Consider the following 26,851-nt stretch of genomic DNA (forward strand, 5'->3'; position numbering starts at 1 on the left):
AAAAAAAAAAAACCAAAACAACAAAAAAAAAACCTTAACAAATTTAAAATAATTCAAATTATTCAAAATATGCACAAAGTATGTTCTCTGACCACAATGGAATTGAAGTAGAAATCAATAGTAGAAAGAAATCTAGGATATCCTCAAATATTTAGAAATTAATCACACACTTCTAAACAATCCATGAGTCAAAGAGGAAGATTTAAGAGAAAATAGAAAATGTTTTTAACTGAATGGAAAGAAAAACATAAAACTTTGTGGATGCAATTAAAGCAGTTTTTAGAGGTAAATTTGCAGCAGTAAACACATATTATAAAAGAAGTTATCAAATCTAATTCTCCACCTTAAGATCCTAGAAAAAGAAGAGTAAATGAAACCCAAAGCACTGAAGGAAAAAATAATACAGCAGAACTCAATGAAATTGAAAAGAGAAAAATAATATAGAAAAATCAAGAAAACTAAAAGGTGGCACTTTGATAGATTGATACAATTGGTAAACCTCTACCTGAACTGGAGAGAGAGAGAGAGAACAAAATTTGCCCATTTTAAGAATGAAAGAAGGGACTTCCCTCGTGGTGCAGTAATTAAGAATCTGCCTGCCAATGCAGGGGACACAGGTTCGATCCTTGGTCCAGGAAGATCCCATGTGCTGCAAAGCCCATACAACACTACTACTAAACCTGCACACTAGAGCCTGTGAGCCACAACTATTGAGCCCAAGAGCCACAACTACTGAAACCCGTGTGCCTAGAGCCCATGCTCCTCCATAACAAGAGAAGCCACCGCAATGAGAAGCCCACACACTACAACAAAGAGTAGCCCTCACTCGCGGCAACTAAAGAAAGCTCATGGGCAGCAACAAAGACCCAACACAGCTGAAAATAAACAAACAAACAAACCATAAAATGCTTTTTAAAAAAAAGAATGAAAGAAGAGATATTACCACAGAACCTATGGGCATTAAGAGGATAACTAGATAATACTACAAAAAACTCAATGCTGATAAATTTGACAACATACATGAAATGGATCAATTCCTTGAAATATGCTAACTACCAAAACTCATCAAAGATGAAAATAATAACCTGAGAGGTTCTATAAGTATCAATATTAAAGAAATTGAATTTACAGTTAAATATCTTCCAAAAAAATAAATCTCCAGGCCATGGTTTTACTGGGGAATTCTATCAAATATTTAAAGAAGAAATAACATGAACTCTAAAAAATCTCTTTCAGAAAATAGAAGAGGAAGAAACACTCTCCAACTCATTTTATGAAACCAGTGTTACCTTGATACCAGAAATCAGACAAAGACATTACAAAGGAAGAAAACTATAAATCAATATCCTCCATGAATATAGACATAAAAATCCTTAACAAATATTAGTGAATTGAATCCAAAAATACATATTAAAAAGAATAAAGAATAAATTAAAAAGGATATCATATAAAAAGGCCAAGTAGGGTTTACTCTAGAAATACAGTTTATTCAACATTCAAAAAGCAATCAATGAAATTCATCATATTAACAGACTAGCGAATAAGCACTGCATAATGATCTCAATAGATACAGAAAAAACATTTGGCAAAATTTAGCATCGATTCATCGTAAAACAAACAAACAAACAAAAAATTTCAGCAAACTAGGAATGGAAACATCCTTAACCTGCTAAAAGGCATCTAGAAAGATATTTAATGTTAAAAAGTCTGAATGCTTTCACCATTCTTATTCAATATCGTATTGAGAGTCCTGGCCAGTGCAAGAAGGCAGGAAAAATAAATAAAAACTATACACATTGAAAAGGAAGAAATAATATTACTCAGCCATAAAAAGGAACAAAATTGTGCCATTTGCAGAGATGTGGATGGACCTAGAGACTGTCATTCAGAGTGAAGTAAGTCAGAAAGAGAAAAACAAATACCGTATATTAACGCCTATATGTGGAATCTAGAAAAATAGTACAGGTGAACTTATTTGCAAAGCAGAAACAGAAACACAGACACAGAGAACAGACGTATGGACACCAAGAGGAAAAAGCGGGAGTGGGATAAATTGGGAGACTGGGATTGACATATACACACTAGCATGTATAAGATAGATAAATAATGAGAACCTACTGTATAGCACCGGGCGGGTAGGGGGAAAGGGTACAATCTGTTTGTAGGACATATATTAAGTTAATCTTAAAAATGCATTCCAATATACAGTAGTTGCAGACAAATACCATTTGATTCCACTTATACAAGTTACCTAGAATAGTCAAATTCATAGAGTCAGAAAACACATTAGTAGATGCCAGGGACTGGTGGGGTGAGGGAGTGGGGAGAGGGAATGGGGAGTTAGTGTTTAATGGAGACAGACTTTCAGTTTAGGAAAGTGAAAAATTCGGGCAATGGAAGATAATGAGAGTTGCACAACAATGTGAATGTACTTAGTGCCACTGAATTGTACAGTTAAATACAGTTAAAATAGTATGTTTTAAATTATGTGACTTTTACCACAATAAAAAAAATTTTTTTTAAAGAAAAGGAAGAAATAAAACAATCTCTATTCACTGATGACATGATGTGTAGAAAATTCCACGGAATCTACAAAATTATTCTTAAAACTAGTAAGTAATTTTGACAAGGTCACAGGACAATGTGAAAAAGTAAATCATATTTCCATATACTAGGAACCAAAAATTGAAAATAAAAAAATTATAAATATCATTTGTAAGATCATTAAATATATGAAATACATAGGGAAAAATCTGACCAAACGTACAAGATCTGCACACTTAAAACTAAAAAACAGTGCTGGGAGAAATTAAGGTATACCTAAATAAGTGGAGAAATATACTGAGCTCATAGATTGGAAGATATAGTGCTAAGATATCAGTTTTCTCCAAATTAGTGTATAGATCCAATATATTCCCAAATCCAATCCTGTAAGAATTTTTTTTACAAAAATTGAAAAGCAGATTCCAAAATTCTTATAGAAATGCTAAGTACATAGAATAAACAAAATAACTTTGAAAAATAAGGATAAAGTTGGAAGACCTCTACTGAACTTTAAGACATAAAGCTACAGCATAAAGATTAAGATAATGTGGTATTGGTGTCAAGAGAGAAAAATAGATCAGGAGAAAAAACAGTTCACAGATAGATCCACACATGCATAGTCAATTGAATTTTGACAAAGTTTCAAGGCAATTCAGTGGCAAGAGTTTTTTCAGCAAGTGGTGTTGGAACAACTGGGTACCTGTATGCAAAAAGATAAACTTCAATCAACACTTTGCACAATATACCAAAAACAACTCAAAATGAATCACAGATCTAAATATAAAATATGAAACTATAAAACTTTTAGAAGAAAACATAGAGGAAAAAATATTTGTGAGTTTCCATTAGGCAAAGATTTTTAGATACAACACTGATAGCATGATCCATTAAAAAATTGAGAAAGTGGATTTTAAAATAAGAACGTCTTCTCTTCAAAGACTGTATTAAGAGAATGAAAAGGCAAACCACACAATGGGAAGATATTTGTAAATAACATATCTGATAAAGGACTTGCATAAATGTTATGGACTGAATGTTTGTGTCCAGCCCAAAATTAATATGTTGAAGCCCTAACCCCTAAAGTTACTGTATTTGGAGATAGGGCCTGTGAGGGGATGTTAAGGTTAAATGAGGTCTTAAACCTGGGGCCCTAATCCTATGGGGATTGTGTCCTTATTAGAAAAGAAGGAGATACCAGAGCTCTCTTTCTCCATTATGTGAGGACACAGTGAGAAAGCAGTCATCTATAAGCCAGGAAGAAAGTCATCACCAAGATCTGAATTGGACAGCACCTCCATCTTGAGCCTCCAGAGCCTCCAGAACTGTGAGAAATAAATTTCTGTTGTTCAAACTACTCAGTCTATAATATTGTTATATTGCAGCCCATGCAGGGTCCATAACAAGGATAAATAAAGAACTCTTGAGACTCAATAATAAAACAAATAACACAATTAAAAACAGGCAAATGACTTAAAGAAGCACTCCACCAAAGAAGATATATGGATGGTTAAAAAAAAAAAAGGCTCAACACCATTAGTCATTAGGTAAATTCAGATGTAAACTACACTTATTAGAATGTATAAAACTGAAAAGACTGATTCGAAAGTCAGGGAGTGTTTGGTGAGGATGTGGAGCAATGAGAACTCTCACACTGCGAATGGGAATGTAAAATGGTACAATCACTTTGGGAATCAGTTTGGCAGTTTCTTCAAAAGTTAAGCAAACACCTACCATATGATCCAGCCATTCCACACCTAGGTAATTATCCAAGAGAAATAAAAGCACACATCCAACTTGTACATAGATGTTCATAGCAACTTTGCTTATACTACCCAAAGACTGTCAATCAATACAATGGAATACTCAGCAATAAAAAGGAATGAACTGTTGACACACACAATAACATGGATAAATCTGAGAGTAATGCTGAGTGAAAGAGTGCATATTGTATGATTCCATTTACATAAAATTCTCAAAGGTGCAAATGAATGAGAGTTTTCCGAGATGAAGTCAAGGAGAGAGCAGGAGGAAGAGAGTACAAAGGGACATGAAGAAACTTTTCAGGGTAACAGATATGTTCATTATCCTGACTCTGGTGATGGTATTGTGTGTGCCAAGCTTATGCCAAAACTTAACAAATTGCATACTTTGAATATGTGCAGTTTATGGTATATCAATTATACCTTTTTTTAAAGCACTATTTTACTTTATTTTTTCTTCAGATCTTTATTAGAGTATAATTGCTTTACAATCTTGTGTTAGTTTCTGATGTACAACAAAGTGAATGAGCTGTATTTATACATATATCCCCATATCCCCTCCCTCTTGAGCCTCCCTCCCACCCTCCCTATCCCATCCCTCTAGGTCATCACCAAGCATTGAGTTGATCTCCCTGTGCTATCTGCAGCTTCCCACTAGCTATCTATTTCACATTTGGTAGTGTGTATATGTCAATGCTACTCTCTCACTTCATCCCAGCTTCCCTTCTACCCTCCCCCCAACCCCCAGGTCCTCGAGTCCATTCTCTACGTCTGCGTTAAATCACTATTTTAAATAGTTTGAAAAAATGGAATAGGTATAAATCCAGCAAAGTATGTGCAGTATCTGTATACTGAAAGGGACAAACGCTAAAGAAGGAAATCAAAGGAGAACTAAATAAATTGAGAGACATATCACTTTTACGAATGGGAAGACAATATTGTGAATGTGCCAGTTCTCTCCAAATTGATCTATAGGTTTAATGCAATCCAAATAAAAATCCCAATAGCAGTTAAAAAAAACAAATTATATAGATATATGTATAATATACATAAGATATATGTATAATATGTATACATATACATACATACACATATATAAGGATGAATATATAGAGAAAAAGAGAATGATAAAGCAAATGTGTTCAAATGTTAACACTTGGGGAATCTGGGTAAAGAATATGTACCAGTCTTAGAAGTTTCTGTAACTGAAATTTCAAAATAAAAAACACTTTTTAGAAAGGTTTATACTGTATTGCTTTGTCATCTACTTTTTTCTTTCAGATATTACATATTTTGTGGACATACGGCATATCATTAAATATTCTACACCACTTTTTAACATTGTGCCATAGCCTAAAACAGATGGATGGTTCAAAGTTTATTTAATCAATCAGCTACTGTTAGACACTTACATTTGCTCTTTCTCAGGGTTTAATATTTACCTAACCTTTACTCCATATTTATGCTGCCTTCTGAATGGTTCAGATCCCTCCCTCCACTTCTATCCTGGGACTAAGTAAAGCTCTTCCTTCTTGGGCTCTTGATAGTAATCCTGGGGACAGGATAAACCTAGACCAGGTGTCATCTATCTACTATATGAAGCCCACAGATGAATTCTATTTGGCCTGCATGGTGTTTTTAAGTGCTTGAATTTATTGTCAACATTTAAAAATTAGAAGACTTCACTTGACGGGACTTCCCTGGAGGTCCAGTGGTTAAGACTCTGCTCTCCCACTGCAGGGGGCGCAGGTTCCATGCCTGGTCCAGGAACTAAGATCCCACATGCCACGCGGTATGGCCAAAAAAAAAAAGAAGACTTCACTTGAAACTTTGGATTGTTGACTTCTGTTGAAACATCAGATCTGGCAACAATGTGCCGACACTCTGGCATGGCTATTGTACCCTGAGTTGAGTTTCAACCACTCTCTGTAGATGAGGAATAGGTTCTCTGCCAGCCCAGCTGTCTTTACGGACTTGTCTAATGGCTCCTATATGCACTTAGCCTTACCCAAGGCTCTAAAGACACAGATTCAGGAGCAGCTCAAAGCAAGAGCTGCTCAGGACTTCTGTTAGAAGGCAGTGTAGTTGAGAGGAAGAAAGCCCTGGCCTTGAACCAGGAGAGTTAAATTTTAGTCAGCTGGGATGATCCTGGCTTTAATATGCCCACTGTTAAATGACCTAGAAGTGTGGTTCTTAACTGGGAGGTGGAGGGGAGGGTCATAATGATAGGTGCTGGGAAAGGTGGCTCTAGCTTGAAAAAACTCCCTAAATGATTTGATGCCCTCCTTTTTGAGAATGACTAGCTTACCTGTTGAAGATCATCTGCAAACCCAAATGATAACTATCACATGAGGTTAAGAGCACAGGCTCTGGATTTGAATGCCAGGTCTTACTTGCTGTGTGATCTTGGGCAAATGACTTCACCTCTCTGAGCCTGGTTTCTCATGTAGGACCTGAAAAAGAAGGAAGTAAGACAATAGCTCCCACTTCAAATTCCACTTGAATCTGAGATTAAATCATGATATATATAAAATACTTGAGTCCCTGGCACAAAGTAAGGACTCTGTATAAATGGTTACTTTTACTACCCCCTAAAGTTGTTGTGAAGATTAAATGAGATCTGAGGTAAAATGCTTAGCAAAGAACCAGGTACATGGTCAGTGTTCAGGAAATGGCTACTTTTGATTATTCTCCATAAAGATGCCAAAGGGATACATTATCATTGCCAAAGGCAGCAGAGAGAACTTGGAGACAATTTGGGCTTGGGGGAATAAGTTATAGACTCTAAGACTAAGTAGAAATCTGGGGTGCCTTTTGGGTGTTAGAGCTCTTAAAGATGGAACTGAGAGTTGTCAATACAGAGAAAAAAGGAAGGATTTGTTGCCATTGTTTCCCCTTTTATTTTGGAAAAAGAAACACTGGGACCTTAAACAAGGAGGACAGGGACCAGATCTGATTAATCTCTGAGTTCCCCCTGTGTAGAGCTGGCACTGAGCAGGAACCACTGACTTTCTTTGACTTAGTGGAAGTGACTTTCCCCTGTCTCAGCCTCAGTTTTCTCATCTGTAAAATGAGGAAAAGCAAACCTACCCCTGAGAGTGTTGTAAGGATTCAGAGATCATGGTCTGGAAATTGCCTGGCTAAAAGTAAGCGCACAAAAGGCTATCTGGTGTGACCAACCCAATAGACACTGCTGAGAATGGGGAAAAAATTTTTTTATATTCTTTTCCATTATGATTTATCACAGGATATTGAGTACGGTTCCCTGTGCTATACATTAGGACTTTGTTGTTTATCCATTCTAAATGTAATAGTTTGCATCTACCAATCCCAAACTTCCAGTCCATCCCTCTCCCTCTGCCCCTCCCCCCAGCAACCACAAGTCCGTTCTCTATGAGTCTGTTTCTGTTTTGTATCAATAGATAGGTTCATTTGTGCCATATTTTAGATTCCACATATGTGATACCATATGGTATTTGTCTTTTTCTGACTTACTTCACTTAGTGTGATAATCTCTAGTTGCATCCATGTAGCTGCAAATGGCATTATTTCATTCTTTTTTAGTGGCTGAGTAGTATTCCATTGTATATATGTACCACATCTTCTTTATCCATTCATCTGTTGATGGACATTAGGTTGTTTAGGCAATTGTGAACAGTGCTGCTATGAACATAGGGGTGCATGTATTTTTTTAATTTATAGTTTAGGCTATTGTGACTAGTGCTGCTGTGAACATAGGGGTGCATGTATCTTTTTGAATTATAGTTTTGTCTGGTTACACTCCCAGGAGTGGGACTGCTGGATCATATGGTAATTCTATTTTCTGTTTTCTGAGGAACCTCCATACTGTTTTCCATAGTGGCTATACCAACTTATAATCCCACCATCAGTGCAGGAGGGTTCCCTTTTCTCCACACTTTCTCCAGCATTGTTATTTGTAGACTTTTTAATGATGGCCATTCTGACTGGTGTGAGGTGGTACCTCATTGTAGTTCTGATTTGCATTTCTCTAATAGCTAGTGATGTTGAGCAGAGAAAAAAATTTAAGACAGACTATATCAAATGTATGCTCCACTGGTGGGAGTGTAAGTTAGTACTATAGTTTGACAGTGTCTACCAATGCTAAACACATACCTGCCCTCTCCAGCAATTCTGCTCTTGAGTATGTTTACCAAAGAAATGTACTAGAATATTCATAACATCAGTATAGCCCCAAACTGGAAAATATCCAGATTTAGGCATATTCACACAATGGAAACCATACAGCAATGAAAATGAAAGAACTATCCCTACACACAATATGAATTTCACAAACATGTTAAGTAAAAGAAGCTAAAAACACAGTACACACTGTATGGGTCCATAGAGAGTTTGAAACAGGCAAAAGTACGCCATGCTGTTAGAAATCAGTTACGTGATAACTTTCAGAAGGGATGAAGGTGACAGAAAGAGAGCATGTGTGGGGCTTCTGGGGGCTTCTCTGTTTGGTTTCTGGATCTGAGTATTGATTATACGGGTGTGTTTACTTTGTGTAAATTCATTGCACTGTACACTAATGATATGTAAACTTCCCTGTATTTATACATGAATAAAAAGTTGACTTAAAACTGTAGCTGGTTTGATGAGCAGCAGTGCATTCCCGCAGCGGGAAGCACAGGCTTTGAGGACAGACAGATCTGAGGCCCCGCGCTCTGCTTTCTTTCCCTGTAAAAGAGGGAACATAACATCTGCCAAGATTCAAAGAGTTGAGTAGGTAAGACTTAAGCACATGGTCTGGTATATATAGGTCTGCAGGTCTCCCGCGTGACCCAACTCCTGACACCGCCGCCTCCCTTTCTCCAGCCCTAATTCGTGGGCTCTACTTGATTCACGGCTACTGCTAATAGCGGTCTTGGGGCTCTTCACCCCCGGGATGGAGCCCGGTAAGAAGTGTCACTCTCAGGGACAGCCCGCTTCTACGCGCCCCCGCGCGGGGGACAATCCTCGGCGGCAGCCTACTTGGAAACCCCCTAAAAGAACCCCCCCCCGCGGAACCCAGCCAAAGGCAGCTCCAGCCCCGCCACTAAAGAAAAAAGGAGCACTTGGTCATCAGACTCTGACACACTTCTGAGAAATTCCTCAGTTCAAAGACTAATGCGGGCAGATCTGCCAGCTCGCAAGAAAACCCGCACGCGATCACACTAAGCGAGACCCCACCACCGCGCGCTATTGCGCACGCGCACCGCCCCGGGCCCGCGCGCGCGCTCGCGAGGTACGGAGTGCGCATGAGCACACCTTGGGGGCGGAGCTCAGGACGAGGTCGCCCTGCCCTCCACCTATCCGCCCCATCCAGCCGTCTCTCAGCTAAATCTTAAACTACGTTTCCCAGAACCCACCCAGGCTCTGGCTTTCCGGTGACGTCAGGGGAAGCGGTGACTGGATTAGGCCGGGCCACACAGAGGCCGGCTTGGTCACTATGGAGGAAATAGGCATCCTGGTGGAGAAAGCTCAGGTCCGGTGGGGTCTGGCTCGCGGGGAGAGGGCGAAGCCCACCTGAATGAGATGCTGAGTGACTCTGGGGATCCAGGCCTGGGTCTGAGTGATTTCGGAGGCCTCTGGAGAGCTTCGTGCCGTCCTGAGGCCTGGGCTGGGTGGCCGAGTGATGTTAGGAGGGCAGTAGGGCTCGGAAAGCGGGGCTGGGGAAACGAGTGATGTTAGGGGTTCTTTGGGACTGAGTGATTTCGAGGTTTAGCTGGGAATACTGTGACATCGGTTACCTGGCGGCATTGCAGATGGGTCGGGTGGTGAGTGATGTATGGGATCCGGCCGTGGGGCCGAATGATATGAGGCTGGGCTGGGGAGCTGACTGATATCAGGCGCTTAGCTGGTGTTGGAGGGTCAAGTAATCTATGTGGTCTGGCCGAGTGATGTTTGGGGACTACCTGGGAGCTGGATGACACAAGGGCCTAGTGTGAGTTGGAGTTCTGGCACATGAGGGATCTTTGGGTAACTGAGTAATGCCAGGATTGCATAAATGCATGGTGACTTTAATAGTCAATTGAGAGAGCCATGTGTTATTAGCAACCTGTTGAGGGGGGCTGGAGGGCATGGGGGAGTTGATCAGACATTTAGGCCCTAGATGGGAGTTGGGTGACACTGGGGACATGTTTAAAAAGTGGCATATACCAGAAGATCTATTTGGAAGGCTGTTTGACTGAGGGGCCTGTTAGGAGCTGGGTGACTTCAGGAAGCTGTGTAGGGGGCTGAGAGGTTTCCAGGATCTATTTAGGGCGCTGAATGATGTCAGCAGCCTATGAGGGGCCAAGTGACTTCATGGTGAAGTGGGGGACCCTCTTCCAACCTGAGTTTCCCTCCATGGTCTAGGATGAGATCCCAGCCCTGTCTGTGTCACGGCCCCAGACTGGCCTGTCCTTCCTGGGGCCTGAGCCTGAGGACCTGGAGGACCTGTATAGCCGCTACAAGGTACATTCAAACCCAATCCAGACCCTGCACAGGGCCCAGCATCCCATACTTCCCCCACCTTCCACTGCTCCTTGGCTTGGCAAGACCTGGAGCCATCCCTTACCTCTCCACTCTCTGCTCATAGAAGCTGCAGCAAGAGCTGGAGTTCCTGGAGGTGCAGGAGGAGTACATCAAGGATGAGCAAAAGAACCTGAAGAAGGAATTCCTCCACGCCCAGGAGGAGGTGAAGCGAATCCAGAGCATCCCGCTGGTTATCGGGCAGTTTCTGGAGGCTGTGGATCAGAATACAGCCATCGTGGGTTCCACCACAGGTATGCGGAGGACGGGGGTGGGGGTGGGGGTAGTTATTTACTCACCTGTTCATTCAACAGCTGTTAACTGTTTCCTGCCATGTGCCAGGAACTCACAACGGCAAACGAGGCGAGACAGTGTAATGGTGTTTTTCAGAGTATTTCGAGGTCTGATGCAAAAGTGGAAATATATTTTACATTCTCTCTCCTGTTTCTTTCTCTACGTGTGTGTATGTAACTTATATAGTAAAAGTTTGACAGAACGATAGTTAGTCTCACTATGTGTGACATACTCTAATTAGTTTTCCATTCTGTTCCAGTCTGTTTTTGTTTTAAACAATGTTCTGGTCATGACTCTCTCAAATGATTTCACAACTACTACTGGGTTGGGACCTGCGATTTGAAAGCATAGGTGAAGTGTTTAGAGAATGGGCTCTGGTAAGGGCTCAGTATAAGGGAGCTGCTGTTATTAACATGGGTCTAGGCTCTGCCTTCATGATGGTTGCTGTCTCTGCATCTGATCTGTCTTTTCCTGCTTCCAGCTTATGTTCCTCTGTATCAAGCCATGTTCTTTCTTGTTTTTTGTTTTTTGGGGTTTTTTTTTTTTTTTTTTTTTTTTGGCTGCGTTGGGTCTTACTTGTGACACATGGAATCTTTTGTTGTGGCATGTTGCTTGCGCGGCGTGTGTGATCTTAGTTCCCCCCCAGGGATCGAACCCGAGTACCCTGTGTTTTAAGGCGGATTCTTTACCACTGGACCACCAGGGAAGTCCCCCAAGCCATATTCTTATAAAGCTTGTGGGGAAAGGTGTGTGCCTGGGCCTGGAATTGGACTGATGGGCTGGTTGTGAGGTAGTGAAGGGAGGGAGATATCCAAAATGAAGCCTGTGTCTTTGATCTGTAGGACTTAGGGGGACAGTGACTATCCCTTTGATGACCACATGGGCAGAAAAGCTGGTTTGCGGGGAGACAGTGAGGGCAGTCTGGGACATCACAGGGAAGTGTCTGGGAGGCTCCTGACAGCCAGGTCTGAAGGTCAGGAGAGAGACTGAGGCTAGAAAGAGATATGTGTGTGTCACTACCATAAATGTAGAAGGTGGTCTGGGGAGATGAGACTGGAGGCTGGGAGAGCAAGAAGGAGTCTGCTGCAGAGACCTAGATGGGAGAGGATGGTGCTGAATCAGGGCAGGGTCCCTGGGGAGGAGGGGAGGCATTGGTCAGAGAGACATTTTAGGAGGCTGGTGGAAGGCCATGGTGACTGGCGGGCTGTGGAGGGAAGTGGAGAAAAGTCTAGGATGAGGCTTAGGGCTCTTGCTAATGACTTGGGACCACAGGCCTTCCTGAGACAGAGAGCCAGGAGGAGCATTACAAATGGGAGGGAGACACTGAGAACACATTGAGACATAGTGAGTGAGACATGCCGTGGGGACATCCAGGGACAGGCATTCCAGGAGGCTGCTGGTCACTTGGGGCTGGAGCTCAAGAGTCAGGGATAGACAGGGAAGTTGTTAGTGTGGGTGTGGGGGGTGGACTGGAGGAGGCAACACTAGAAGCCAGGAGGGCCATTCAGGGTCTGAGTGAGAGATGCTGGTGGCCTGGAGGTGCAGCTGTGGGGTTGGGGGAAGGGGACAGTTTTGAGGTTCTGGCACGTCTCATTTTCCCCTCTCCCTTCTTGTCCTCTTCCCTAAGGCTCCAACTACTACGTGCGCATCCTGAGCACCATCGACCGGGAGCTGCTCAAGCCCAACGCCTCGGTGGCCCTCCACAAGCACAGCAACGCCCTGGTGGACGTGCTGCCTCCTGAGGCCGACAGTAGCATCATGATGCTCACCTCAGGTGAGGGGGCGTCCAGGGCCGGGAGGCCGGAAGGGACCCTGCGGGCCAGGCTGGGAGCCCCAGCTCTGCTCTCCCACCAGATCAGAAGCCAGACGTGATGTATGCGGACATCGGAGGCATGGACATCCAGAAGCAGGAGGTGCGGGAGGCCGTGGAGCTCCCACTTACGCACTTCGAGCTCTATAAGCAGGTGAGGAGCTGAGCTGGCAGGGAAGGGAGAGGCCAGCCCCACCATGTCTGCAGTTGGTGATGGACTCCCCGGCTCATGCTTTTCTCCACCTCGTGCTTCAGATCGGCATCGACCCTCCCCGAGGTGTCCTCATGTATGGCCCACCTGGCTGCGGGAAGACCATGTTGGCAAAGGCTGTGGCTCATCACACGACAGGTGAGCCGCTTGGCCCCGCCCTTGAGCTCTGACCTTCTCAGCTTTTCGGCCTTGCCCTCACCTTTCTCATCCTCCCCAGGAAGTAGCGTGGCACAGCAATTAAGAACACGGGCTCTGGGGTCAAAGCCCCAGTGTGCGTCTTACTGAGCGGCTGTACTATCCTGGGAAGATGACTCTACTCTCGTGCCTCAACTTCCTCCTCTAATAGAATACTCATTTCACAGCATGATTGTGGGGAATTAATGAAATAATGCCATGTTTTTCCTATGATGGGTCATGACCCATTAGTAATTGTGAATTCAAATTCATGGGTTGCAACCAGCATTTAAAAAAATGAAACAGAACAGAAAAGTTAGAGTCCACCCCACATAGTAAGAGCTCCTATTGTTTGTGAAACTTAATGCACACAAACATGCATACACATGTATGCTGTGGTTGTTTGTAAATGTACTTCTTCTTGTAAGTTCCAAACAAAAATGTCTGAAAGTCACCGTATTACTGTTTGTAAAGCCTAAGAAGAGGACTCGGCACATCTTAAAATCTTAATATATATAAGCCAGGAAGCATAGAGGACAGTGGGTAAGCAGTGTGTTTTCTGGGCCAGACTGCCTAGGTTTGAAATCTGGCCCCCCTACCACTACTTACGTAAGTTAGTACTACTTACGTAAGTTAGTTTATGTAACTACTTGGCAAGTTAAACTCTTTGTGACTCCATTTCTTAATTTTCTGGATTATTCAGAGGATTAAATCAATATAAAGCTTCTAAAACCATACCTGGCACGTAGTAAGTAGACAATAAATGTTAGCCATTTTCATGATCGTTCATTTGTCTAGCAGTTCATTGAACTTCTGTTCTCCCAGGTGCTGGGATATAGTGATGAGTCAGACCTGTCCCCTGCACTGGGGAATCTCGCAGTGTGGCTGAGGAAAAAGGAAAGTAAACACTTAGAACTCAGTCATTCATTTAATATTTATTGAGCACCTACTATGTACCAAGCTGTGTTCTAGGTGTGGAAGCTATAGCAGTGCACAGAACAAAGTCTCCATTCCTCATAAAGGTGATGTCTTAGTTGAGGAAGCACTTGAACAGATGAATAGATTATGTGTCATGTGGTGCCAAGTACCTGAAGAGAACAACTAAAGGGCAGGGGATAGGGAAAACAGGGGCTGCAACTTTACTTGGTAGGACTGGCGGTGGTCAGGGAAGACTTTTTCTGAGGTGACATTTACATAAAGACCTAGAAGAAGCCTTGAGGGAATGAGTCACATGGATGTCTGGGGGCGGGGAATATGTCAGGCTGAGGGACTCTGGTGCAAAGGCCTTGAGCCAGGTGTGTGCTTAAAGTGTTCCAGGAACAGTGAGAGGCCCCTGCAGTTGAAGCCAAGTGAGCGAGGTCACAGCTGGAGGTGAGCTTGGGTGGGGACAGTCTGCAGAGTAGCAAATGCTCCAAGGAAGCAAGGAAGGTAGTGCAATAGCCCTGAAGGAGGGCTGTCAATCCATTCTGCATAGGCCTCTCAGGTAGGAGCTCTGAGAAGAAGAGAGGTGTGAGAAGTCTGTCGGGCACACACCTGGGAGATACACACAATTTAACTAGTATATTCAAAATATTATTTTAACATGTAGCAGATATAAAATTTGAATTTTTGCTATAATTTTTTATTGTAGTAAAACATACATAACATAAAATTTACCATTTTAACCATGCTATAAGTGTACCATTTATAAGTGGCATCAAGTGGATTCATAGTGTTGTGCAATCACCACCACTATCCATTTCCAGAACTTGTTCATCATTCCAAACTGTAACTCCATAGCCATTAAACAATAATTTCGTATTTCTCCCTCCCCACAGTCCCTGATAACCTCTATTCTACTTTCAGTCTCTATGAATTTGCCTGTTCTGGGCATCTCATACACGTGATGAATCATACATATTTGTCTTTTTGTGACTGGCTTCTTTCAGTTAGCATAATGTGTTTGGGGCTCACCCATGTTGGAACATGTCAGAATTTATTTCCTTTGACGGCTGAATAATATTCCATTGTGTGTATATAGCACGTTTTATCTGTCTATTCATTTGTTGATGGACATTTATTGAGATATTTTACTTTTTTTGTACTGTCTTTTGTGTGTCACAATACACATTTGTGAAATGTGTATTTCACATTTACAGCACATCTCATTTTGAACCAGGCACATTTCAGTTGCTCAGTGTGGCCATTGGCCACCACATTAGAGGACAGGGTTGCAACTTGCACAACTCCTAGTTTATGACCAGGTCTACATAATGGACTTTGTGTCTCCTTTTTCTGTGGTGGCTGGAAGGTTGATCCATGCAACACAAAGCCGCAGCCAGTCACTAACAAACAAGTTAAACGCTAAGAAAGATAGAAAGGAGAGGCAAGCCCAGAACCTGTCTTCAGTCCCATTGCCACTTATTGATTATGTCAGAATGTGTGTTCCTGGTTCCTAACTCTTGCATGATATTCAAAAGCAGGTCCTTTAAGCAAATGGAAGTGAGCTGTTGGTGAGGCAACATGATGCCTTAGTATATAGAAAACCTGTTTTCTTACCGATTTTTTAAGCATTCCAGAAATGCACATTTTCTGGTATGTTGGATTCCATGAGTGTCTCTAGCTCTACTTCATAGGCATGTGAAGCACAGATACATTTTTTTAATACCCTGATTTTTTAATGTTGGGCAAAAATATAACACATCCGTAGGCAGGATTCATGATTTGGGCTTCTGTGTCGCTATGGGGTACAAGCTGGTCCTCCTGACTGGATCTGAGACCCAGCCCAGGTCAGGAGAGAATGACCTGGGTACTTAGAGTGGGCATCCAAAGAAAGGGATGTCCTCAAGGAATTCTCAGTTTCAGTTAAAGTATTACGTGGCCCTATAGGAGTCCCATTCTCATCTAACCCCTGTCATCCTGCCGTCAGCTGCGTTCATCCGAGTCGTGGGCTCAGAATTTGTACAGAAATACCTGGGTGAGGGCCCTCGCATGGTCCGGGATGTGTTCCGCCTTGCCAAGGAGAACGCACCTGCTATCATCTTTATAGATGAGATCGATGCCATCGCGACCAAGAGATTCGATGCCCAGACGGGGGGTGAGTGATGCCCAAACAGAGCCTGGGTCTTGGGCAGGCTTGTCATGCGGGATGCCCTGGACTGACTGTATTACTTACTATCCAGCTGACAGGGAGGTTCAGAGAATCCTGTTGGAGCTACTGAATCAAATGGATGGATTTGACCAGAATGTCAATGTCAAGGTTTGGGGTTCAGGATGGGCAAGGGGAGGTGTGGTGTGGGAATCAGGAAAAGGTGGAGGCTGGCACGTGAGGGGATAGGTATTGCGATGGGATGGAGAATGTAGTGGGGACAGAGGTCTGAGCTGGCCTGTCCCCGATGCCAGGTGATCATGGCTACAAACAGAGCCGACACCCTGGATCCTGCCCTGCTGCGGCCGGGACGCCTTGACCGTAAAATTGAATTTCCACTCCCTGACCGCCGCCAGAAGAGATTGATTTTCTCCACTATCACCAGCAAGATGAATCTCTCTGAGGAGGTTGACTTGGAAGATTGTATCCTGCTCGAGAAGCCAGGGGAGGGTCAGGGGTGAGAATGAGGATTGACTCTCCACCGCTGCTATCACCACCACCCAGACTGTGCAGGTGGGAGACCAAGGTCCGGGGAGGGGGGTGGTGACAAAGACAGCCCAAGAACAACTTCAAGCTCCAGGCATTCACCCTGTCATACATGGAATGGTTTCCTTAACTCAGCTGCCACAGATGTGGCCCGACCAGATAAGATTTCAGGAGCTGATATCAACTCCATCTGTCAGGAGGTGAGTGATGGTTTCTCTCTAGATTGGACAGGGGGTGTATGAACACTCTCCATTCTGCTGCATTCCTTCTGTCCATCATTGCCTCCCTGGGTCTTGGGCTGCATCTGTCTCTTCCCACACCATCACTAAGGGTGGGAAGTGCAGGGAGTAGATTTTAACTCTCATCCCTCAACAGAGTGGGATGTTGGCTGTCCGAGAGAACCGCTACATTGTTCTGGCCAAGGACTTCGAGAAAGCATACAAGACAGTCATCAAGAAGGACGAACAGGAGCATGAGTTTTACAAGTGACCCCTCCCCCACATCACAGGGGCCGGGGCTTCTCTCACCTCCCCAACCTTTGTCCCCAAAGCTAGTTCTCTTTTCTCTTTACCCAGGATTGATTTATTCAATAAACAAACAAGACTGAATCTGTTTAGTTTCTTCTTGTGTTTAACTCCTTTGGAGAAGTTGGGCCTTGAATAGGATCCTCTGTGCCCCTCCTGCTCTCCTGACAGATGAGCAGCTGAGGTACATGGCCTGGGTTACAGCTTGAGAGAGAAGTAAAGAATTCAAATTAAATGACTTCAGAAATGTGGGGAAAAGGATGAAAAATGAGCAGACTGCAGCCCCTGACCACAAAATAAAGTCTCTATACATCTCCCCACCCACATTTCCTACAGGTAGAAGACAGTTTGAGTCTTGGGCAATTCCTGCCTTCTGCCCACTCAGAGGGAATATCAAGGACAGGGAGACTGCCAGGTAGAGTCCACCAGAGCAGGGATGAGGCGGGGAGGTTGGATGCCTGGGTTCTGTGAATATCTCTGGCTCTACTGCCTTGTTGGAGCACAGATGCATTTGGTTGGATAAATTCCCACTTTCTCTTGAAATCTCTGTTTAGACACCTCTCCTTCTGGGAGTATTCTCTGATGCCCCTTCCTCTGTGCTGCCCTGGCGTCATGCACATGCTCTGCCTGGTACTTCTTACATCTCCAAGTGCTTGCCTCCTCCACATTGGAACCTCTCGTAGTCAGGGATTGTAGCTTGATCACAATTCAAATCCCAGCACCCACACTTGGTAGACCTTCAATTCATGTTCCTTGAACAAAGGTATGAATGTCACTATATATTTGGGAGTGAGATAGGAAGAAGGTATAAGGAAAAATAGTTGAGGAATTACAGGTCCTTGAAGGGATAGGGGTGATTCCTCTGTAGATAAGCATAGCAAGTTGAGCAGAGAAGTTAATTCTTCCTCCTTCCTGGCACCTCACTAAAACAAAAGTTAAGGTATAAATTCACATGGACACAGGAGGAGAGAGGAGATGGCAGCAAACACAGTTTTGGAAAGAGGCAGATACCTGTTGGTTGACATAGCAGACCTGAGAAAACTTGGACCTGAACTAAAGGGAAGCCCAGAAACAGACGTTTTTCCATTTCAGAAACCAGAGGTGCCAGGTTCTGAACGTGAGGGCTGGAAACAGGAGGGCTACCTGAAAGGCTATATAAAAACCAGAATTGATACACTGATTATGCAGGAAACAAATGAGTTGTTTACTCCAGGCCCTGTGACCCTTCTTCAGGCTGGCTGAAGACCTCAGATTTACTCTGGAAAGGCTGGACAAATAGTCTCTGGGCTGGTGTACCTGGAGCAAGGATGGGAGGCTGCAGAGGGGCGGGGGGCATACAGAAGGCGCGATTAAGTGAGCCATGTGCAAGCATTTGAAGGATTACTTCTTAGGAAACCAAGCCGCATGAGAGAGGAAAGTGGGTTGTTAAGACACCTAAAGTTCTCATCGTTCAGTAGCAGCTAATATCTAAAACTGATGCGTTTACAAAAGCATATAATTTAGAAATATGAAAGTAAATGTCAAAAGAAGCAAAAAAGGATGGGAAGTCGCTGTCGCTGCCTCTCGGAAGTAGACAGGGAAATACAGGGTAAGGGTGTCATGGGAATGCTTTTTGTTTCTAATACACTTTATGACAGTGAGTCAAAAACTATCTGCACTCCAGTTATATTAAAACTTCTGTCTTAGCGCTTTCCGTTCAAGGCTACTGTCTCCCCAGGCACTGCTGTGAATGTGTTACTTCAGTTCATCTGTAACTGTGGTGCGAACAAAAATGGATGCCCCACTTGTGATTTGCATGAAAGAAGAGCAGCGTGCAGTGATTCATTTTGGCGGGTCTGAGGGTGTGCATGTCTGCACATTTCTGCCCACACTGTCGACACTCTGCAAAAACTTCGTTTTGAAGTGTTAAAGCATCCTCCCTATAGTCCTGATCTTGTTCTATCAGACTTTCCCCTGTTTGGTCCCCTGAAAGCAGCCCTGTGAGGACAAAGATTCACTTCTGATGAAGAAGTGAAGACAGCAGTGCATTTGTGACTCGCAGCTCAGCCTAAAACATTTTTTAATGAGGGTATACGAAAGCTTGTTGACGGATGGACAAAGTGTATTGAAAAGCAAGAAAATTAAGTTGAAAAATGATGTATTTGTCTTTTCTAAAAGTTAATTAAATTCTACAGCCAGAGTGCAGATAATTTTTGACTCATTCTCATATATTTGACTTTTTAAATTAGGTACTTAAAAAACAATAACAAAGTTGATTGAACCTGGTGTACCCCCCAAAAAAATAAAATAAAATAATAATAAAAAAAAAAAAACAAAAAAAACAATAACAAAACCACGCGAAAAAAGGATTTTACAAGTCCTCTTGGAGGGTAAAGGAAGGAAATTGCTGAAGTGACAAAACACATACTAAACATCAATGATAAAGGGCAAAGAGAACAAAGCCATGTACCTCAGAAATGACAGCAGACTAGAATGAGGCTAAAGCTATAATTGGTAAGACTAGCAGCCACTCAGATTAGCTGGGAGAGGGGATATTTGGTATATTTTGTGGGTTGCCCAACAACCTTGTTGTCTGTGGTTAGGCAAAATTATGAAGTGGCCTACCATCATTATGGTCGCAGAGTGACCTTGATGTTGATGTTCTGTGAGACTGTTTATGTCCAACAGAATAACGTGGCCTAGCTGTGCGCACCAGGCCAGCTTTCAGTACAACTGAGGCCTACCTGTAAGCGTCAGGCCAGTTCCTGGATGCCAGGGCCTGCTTTTTTCTGTTCTCAATAACATGCTACCACATTAAGAGGGAAAAACTAAAGCCGGTTTGCTGAACAGCCCAGACACTCATACATTTTGGAAGCGGAGTCTTGAAAGTAAGTGTTTTCCTGCCAAGGGAAACGCATATCCCTTTTCTCTGTTCTTCTCTGCAAAGACAAGAGGAAAAAAAAAACAAACTTAAATATATGTAAACCTCTTTATTTGTTTGTTTTGTAAAAATAATACACAAAAGGAGCCCAAAATATAAATATATAATGTAGCAACTTATTGTAAATAAAACACTTGTGTAAACATCATCCCAGGACCAGGCTGTAGGTTTCCACTGAAAAAGAAATTCCTACACAACTGTCCATAGGCAGTGATAGTCCCTTTTGTGAATATATCTGCAATTACTGCAATGGAGGGTGTACCCTAGCTTGATACAGCAACAGTTTGGACAAATGTCAATCATTTCCTCAGGTTTCATGTATTCTTCAGTAACATTTCCTTTGAGTACAACCAGCATCAGTAAGCATAGCTCAGATGAGACTACAGTGCAAGTACTGATAAGTAGTTAAAAAGATCTCTGTTGATCAAGAATGACTCTATACCAATGCAGCAACATGACAAACATCACCAGCGTCTGCACAGACCAGTGCAGACCAGAAGCCAAGTCATGATGGCACATATCACACCACAGCCATCCTAAATGATTCAAACATGGTCTTCCCTGTCAGCCTCAGAGGGAGAGAAGGAGGATGAAGCATAAGAAGGGCTTCCTAGGTGGCGCAGTGGTTAAAAATCCACCTGCCAATGCAGGGGACACGGGTTCAATCCCTGCTCCAGGAAGATCCCACATGCCGCAGAGCAACTAAGCCCATGCGCCACAACTATTGAGCCTGCACTTTAGAGCCCATGAGCCACAACTATTGAGCCCATGTGCTGCAATTACTGAAGCCCACACGCCTAGAGCCCATGCTCCGCAACAAGAGAAGCCACGGCAATGAGGAGCCTGCGCACCACAATGAAGAGTAGCCCCGCTCACAGCAACTAAAGAAAGCCCACGCACAGCAAAAAAGACCCAAAGCAGCCAATAAGATAAATAAATAAATTTATTAAAAAAAAAAAGATGCATAAGAAGAAGGAAGCAGAAGAAGATAGTGTTCAACATCCTAATGACTACATAATTTTTTTTAACTTGTCCTCACAAGTTATCCCAAAATATTACTCAGACATTTTGCCTCTTCTTCAGGATCTTAAGGTATATTTACTATCTTATGTCATAGGATAGGAGGCTCCAGTGAAACACTTAGCACGGTGATTCCTCCTGCTGAAGCAGGGACATATCAGGCCAGGTAGATGTGAACTCAGAGTCCTGCAAGGGAGAGCAAGGTTCTCCCCAGAAGTGAGCCTGGTGACCTCAGTGGCTCACATCAGCACCTGCTTACTTTTGTTTTTATATCAATACATATAGATAACTGTGAATTCATACCATTACTTGTAGTTTCAACCTACGATTACATCTAGTTTGAACCTACCATCACAAGGTTCCTTGTAGTTCTCTTCTTTTCCATATCCGAGGTTCCCTGCTGATAGGAAGAAGCCTGGCTGCACCCATCACACTTATTGGGTTGGCCAAAAAGTTCATTTGTAATATCTTATGGACAAACCAGAATGAATTTTTTGGCCAACCCAATGATGTATTCACTTGATCAGAACCGCACTCTCATCCCTGCCTGCCACTGTACGTAACAACTCCTATCACCCTGTCGCCCCCTTCCCCATGCAGATGCTTTCCTCACCCTGCTTGGGTTCGGAGACTCACTAATTCCCGTCCAACCGACATGAATGTCTCCAACAGCCCAATTTGGGCTCAAACACCCAATGCTGGGCAGTACCATACTCACATGCCCTCTTCACCCTGCTTGGGCTCTGAAATCCCCAAGAGGGCATTCCTCCTGTGTGGACGCCCTCCTTATCCTGCTTAGGTTGACAATCCCATGCTGGACCACTGTATTACTTGGAATGCTCCCTAGTAAGCCTTGTCACCCTGCACCAAGCCACACCCTACATGAACCCCTTCCTCATCCTGCTCAGGCACCAAGACCCTGCTCTGAGCCCAGCTTCTGGCTTTAGGACTGAATTGCACAGAAAGGGAAGGGAAGAAGAGCAAAGTGTGTTATCATCTGACTCTGACTGTGGGGTCACTATTCTGTGGCACACTGCCCTCCCAAGCATGAAGCTATTTTCTCAGTCCAAGATTTTCAAATGCATCTGCCATGAGACCCCTAACAGCACAGAGGAGTGGAAAGAATTCCTTCATATTAAAAAAAAATTACTGTGACCACCCAAGACACACGGCGACCCGCACACCCACGCCATCACACACACATCACCCCAGTCACAGTCCAGCAAAGCCAGTCTCCCACCGCGCCTCTCACCTCACTGCTCAGTCACCAATCACACACCAGGCTACTTTCTGTGGCCTCCAGTCAGGTGCCGCTCCAGGCACACACCATCTCGCATCCAAAGAATTACACGCAGAAACACAACTCACCCTCAGCCTGAGGTGCAGTCGGTCCCGCAACCCTCTCTGCTGCAAACACACACAGGATCACAAGGCCGGGTACAAAGGGCCACACACCTGTGTACCACGTGAGGGGACAAACTCGGGGGAAGAATTTGACAGAATCCGCCTCACACGCGCTCGGCCTCAGGGAGACACCTACGGACGCACTTGGCGGTCAGAACTGTGGAAGTCTGTCGCGGCTTGCGCTGCCCGGACAGCCCTCCGCGGGAAGTTCTCTCAGCTTACCTCGCGCGTGCGCGGGTTCCGACTCGGGGACTAGAGCCGCCGGGCCCGAGCGTGCCGGCACCTGCGCCTGCGCACTCAGAGCCTAAGCCCACCGGCTTCTGCCTGTGGACTACATTTCCCAGAAGCACCAGGAGGGTGGTGTCAACTTCCACCCTGAGGGCCCCCAGCCGTGAGTTCTGGATGGCTCAGCCACCGCTGGTGAGATAATCAAAGCCAGGGGAGAATTTGGTGCTGGGTAGGGCGGAGCAGAACTCATCTGGGCTTGGGGTGTGGATGGAGCTGCTGCACAAAATGTGGAGCCAAGGGAGCTTCGTGCCCGCAGCCTCAGGCCTGTATGAGAATGAGAGGAGGAGGGAGATTGTGTGACTAAGTGCGACAGGCTGTGTGTGTGTGTGTGTGTGTGTGTGTGTGTGTGTGTGTGCGCGCGCGCGCGCGCTTTCAGGACCCAGTCGGGCCTCCTGTCGGTGGGCGAGGTTGTCAGTCTGATACTGGTGCTTGGCTGAGAGGTGTGTGTGTGACTGACCCACGCTCCTAATGCTTTCCCCTCCCTACCCTCACAGCCCGAGTGTCTGCATGGAGCTGTGACCCCAAGAGGAAAAGTCAAATATTGAACCCTAGTTAGGTTGTAATAGGCTGTAACCTGGGACCCTTTACCAGAGTGCTTGCACCTGGACAAACATCTCCTCCAGCAATAGAGTACAAAGAAACTATAACGGACTAAAAAAATAACTGCATACCTGCAAATTATGCATATGTCCCAAATTATAAGTTGGGGCAAATTATGAATAATAAGAGACAAAAAGGCCACAAACCAACTGCAATTTCTGAGGTGCAGGGAGCAAAACTAGAGTATTGCCCATGATCCCTGCACACAGCAGCACCGAGGGGGTGGTCTGAACACCTAAGCTATGCCTCCTGCCCAACCCACCCATCCGCCCCTACCCTCACCCCGTTTAAAGAACCAGCTCACCACATCTCCTGGGAGCCAGCAAGAGCACCTGTTTCTTGTTCTCATTCCCTCGTATTGCAGCACCAGCGCCAATAAAGCCTTGCCTGAATTTCTCATCTGGCCTTGTATGAATTTTTACTGATTAAAGAGTCCAAGAATCCTGGTCAGTAACACTAGGGTGATGGCTTCCAGCAAGAAGGCATAGTCCTGGGCTTCAGATGGGAATTTTAGAGCTAAAAGTGTCTCCAAGACAGACTCCTGGGACAAAATGGTGGGAGGGGGTCCTTACTTAGAGGCAATGTAGGTGCTGCTACATTTTTCAGAACCACAGCATTCCCATACCTCTGATCCTAGGAATTGGCTGTGATTTCAAAGACAGGTTCCAGCCTCCCTCTCCCATCTGGTCATGTGTGAAAGGTCAGAGCTGATGTGGCCATGGAGGGGACATTCTCCATCTGTCTGTGCTCTAAGAAAGGCCTGGTGTCTCATGATTTCCTTCTTTCCCAGTCCTGCCATCCTCCACAAGAAGGATCCTGAGGAGGAGGGAAAAATTGTTGTTGCACATCTAAAAGTACAGATCAGGTGAGTTTCTACTTCCTCTTTGTTCATAAGTGCATTTTTGTTTTTAGTACATGGAAAGATTTGCTTTTCTTTTCCTAAAATGTCCAGTGGCCTATTATGTTGAGAAACATTTTATCTGTAACCAATTTGTTGAGAATTTTCATCATAAATGGGTGTTGAATTTTGTCAGATGCCTTTTCTGCATATATTGAGATAATCATATTATTTCTGTCCTTCAGTTTGTTACTGTAGCATTATCACATTACTGATTTGTGAATGTTGAACCATCCTTGCATTCCTAAAATAAATCCCACTTGATTATAGTGTATGATCCTTTTAATGTATCATTGAATTTTGTTTGCTAATATTTTGTTGAGGATTTTGCATCTGTGTTCACCAGAAATATTGGCCTGTAATTTTCTTTCTTTGTGGCATCCTTGTCTGGTTTTGGTATCAGGATAATGCAGGCCTCGTAAAATGTGTTTGGAAGAGTTTCCCCACTTCTGTTTTTGGAAGATTTTGAGAAGGGTTCGTATTAATTTTGAATATTTGGTAGGATTCACCAGTGAAGCCATCTGGCCCTGGACTTTTGTTTGTTGAGAGGTTTTTGATTACTGACTCAATCTCCTTGCTAGTAATCAGTCTGTTAGATTTTATATTTCATCACAATTCAGTCTTGGGAGGTTGTATGTTTCTAGGAATTTATCGATTTCTTTAGGTGTCCAGTTTGTTGATGAATAATTGTTCATAGTAGTCTCATGAGCCTTTGTATTACTGTGGTATCAGTTGTAGTATCTCCTTTATCATTTGATTTTGAGTCCTTTTTCTTTTTTTCTTGGTGAATGTAGCTAAAGGTTATCGATTTTATTTATCTTTTTCAAACAACTAGCTCTTAATTTCATTGACCTTCTCTTTTGTCTTTTTATTCTCTACTTCACTTTGCTCTAATCTTTGTTATTTTATTCTTTCCTCTAACTTTAGGCTTCATCCTTCTTTTTCTAGGTCCTTGAGGTGTAAAGTCAGATTGTTTGAGACTTTTTTGTTTCTTAAGGTAGGTATCTGTTGCTATGAACTTCCCTCCTAGAACTGCTTTTGCTGCATACCATTGATTTTAACATATTACATTTCCATTGTTGTTTGTCTCCAGGTATTTTTAAATTTCTCTTTTGATTTCTTCTTTGACTCATTGGTTGTTCCATTGAATGTTGTTTAGTCTCCACATATTTGTGAATTTTCCAGTTTTCTTCATGTTGTTAATTTATAGTTTCATACCATTGTGGTCCAAAAAAGATTCTTGATATGATTTCAGTCATCTTTCATTTATTAAGACTTGTTTTGTGGCCTAACATATGACCTATCTTGGAAAATATTCCATGTGCACTTGAGAAGAATGTGTACTATATTGCTTTTGAAGAGAATGTTCTATAAATATCTGTTAAGTCCATCTGGTCTAATATGTCATTTAATGTTTACTTATTGATTTAATAACTGAATGATCTATCCATTGATGTAAATATGGTGTTAAAGTCTCCCCATAAGACTATCAGCAGATTTTTCAGCACAAACTTTGCAGGCAAAAACTGGGCACCAGACAGGTGTAAATCTCCCTTCCAGGAGACACTGGACCTCTGGAGCATGGCAAAGGGTGAGTGTAAATATGGCACCCACCCTCTGAGGTCTGTGGAAAGGATTACAGTCAGCCCCAGATGCATGTCTAATTAGAAGCCTGCCCCTCTGGCCACAGCCATGATGATGAGCTAATAGGCCTCCTTCACAGAAAGACCAACCTCCTAAGTGTGTTACCTCTTGCTGTGCCCTGGGGATGATAGCTATTTAAGAACTCTTTCTCTGTTGGCTTCACCCAGGAGTGGAAGCCCCACTGGCCACCAAAGCCAGGGGATGTAGAGGTGTTCTCTGGCAGCAGTCTGAAAAATCAGGGTGCCAGACAGGGGTATGAGCTCCTTTCTGGGTGACACTAATTATTACAGTCCCGTGTGACGAGGAATGCAAGCTCCCCTGGCATCCAGAGCCATGTGATCAAGAGGCAGCTCCTCAGAGCAGCTGCAAAAATTGGGGCACCAGACACATGTAAAGGCTCCCTTCCAGGAGATACTGGTGCTCTGGATCATGACAAAGGGAGAGCTTGAAGATGGCACCCACCAGTCTCTATCCCTATAGAGCGTTCCAGCAGACTCCTAGATGTGTGTGCTAAATTAAAGGCCTGCCCCTCAGGCCTAGGTTTATTTATTTATTTATTTTTATTTTTTTATTTTTTGGGGGGTACACCAGGTTCAATCATCTGTTTTTATACACATATCCCCGTATT

At 43.6% G+C, this 26,851-nt stretch overlaps 1 protein-coding gene and 2 long non-coding RNA genes across 3 annotated transcripts; 1 reads left to right on the forward strand and 2 right to left on the reverse strand.

The window, feature by feature from the left end:
• Window positions 1-1,587: 1,587 nt before the first annotated feature.
• On the reverse strand, window positions 1,588-8,208 carry LOC130838660 (uncharacterized). Its single transcript, XR_009049698.1, has 3 exons — window positions 7,800-8,208; window positions 6,613-6,757; window positions 1,588-3,244 (listed from the first exon to the last, which is right to left on the reverse strand). It is a non-coding gene; the product is annotated as an uncharacterized LOC130838660 (long non-coding RNA).
• Window positions 8,209-9,676: 1,468 nt separating this feature from the next.
• Window positions 9,677-17,541, forward strand: PSMC4 (proteasome 26S subunit, ATPase 4). Its single transcript, XM_057712079.1, has 11 exons — window positions 9,677-9,795; window positions 10,668-10,766; window positions 10,891-11,077; window positions 12,745-12,891; window positions 12,972-13,081; window positions 13,183-13,276; window positions 16,221-16,388; window positions 16,474-16,550; window positions 16,694-16,862; window positions 17,070-17,125; window positions 17,301-17,541. The coding sequence occupies exons 1-11, from the start codon at window positions 9,760-9,762 to the stop codon at window positions 17,412-17,414; spliced, it is 1,257 nt and encodes a 418-aa protein (XP_057568062.1). The 5' UTR covers window positions 9,677-9,759; the 3' UTR covers window positions 17,415-17,541.
• A 21-nt stretch (window positions 17,542-17,562) lies between these two features.
• LOC130838659 (uncharacterized) lies at window positions 17,563-23,032 on the reverse strand. Its single transcript, XR_009049697.1, has 4 exons — window positions 22,758-23,032; window positions 20,173-20,367; window positions 18,091-18,201; window positions 17,563-17,653 (listed from the first exon to the last, which is right to left on the reverse strand). It is a non-coding gene; the product is annotated as an uncharacterized LOC130838659 (long non-coding RNA).
• Between the last annotated feature and the right edge of the window lie 3,819 nt (window positions 23,033-26,851).

The sequence above is a fragment of the Hippopotamus amphibius genome, chromosome 16 (assembly GCF_030028045.1).
Source record: "Hippopotamus amphibius kiboko isolate mHipAmp2 chromosome 16, mHipAmp2.hap2, whole genome shotgun sequence".
NCBI lineage: Eukaryota > Metazoa > Chordata > Mammalia > Artiodactyla > Hippopotamidae > Hippopotamus > Hippopotamus amphibius.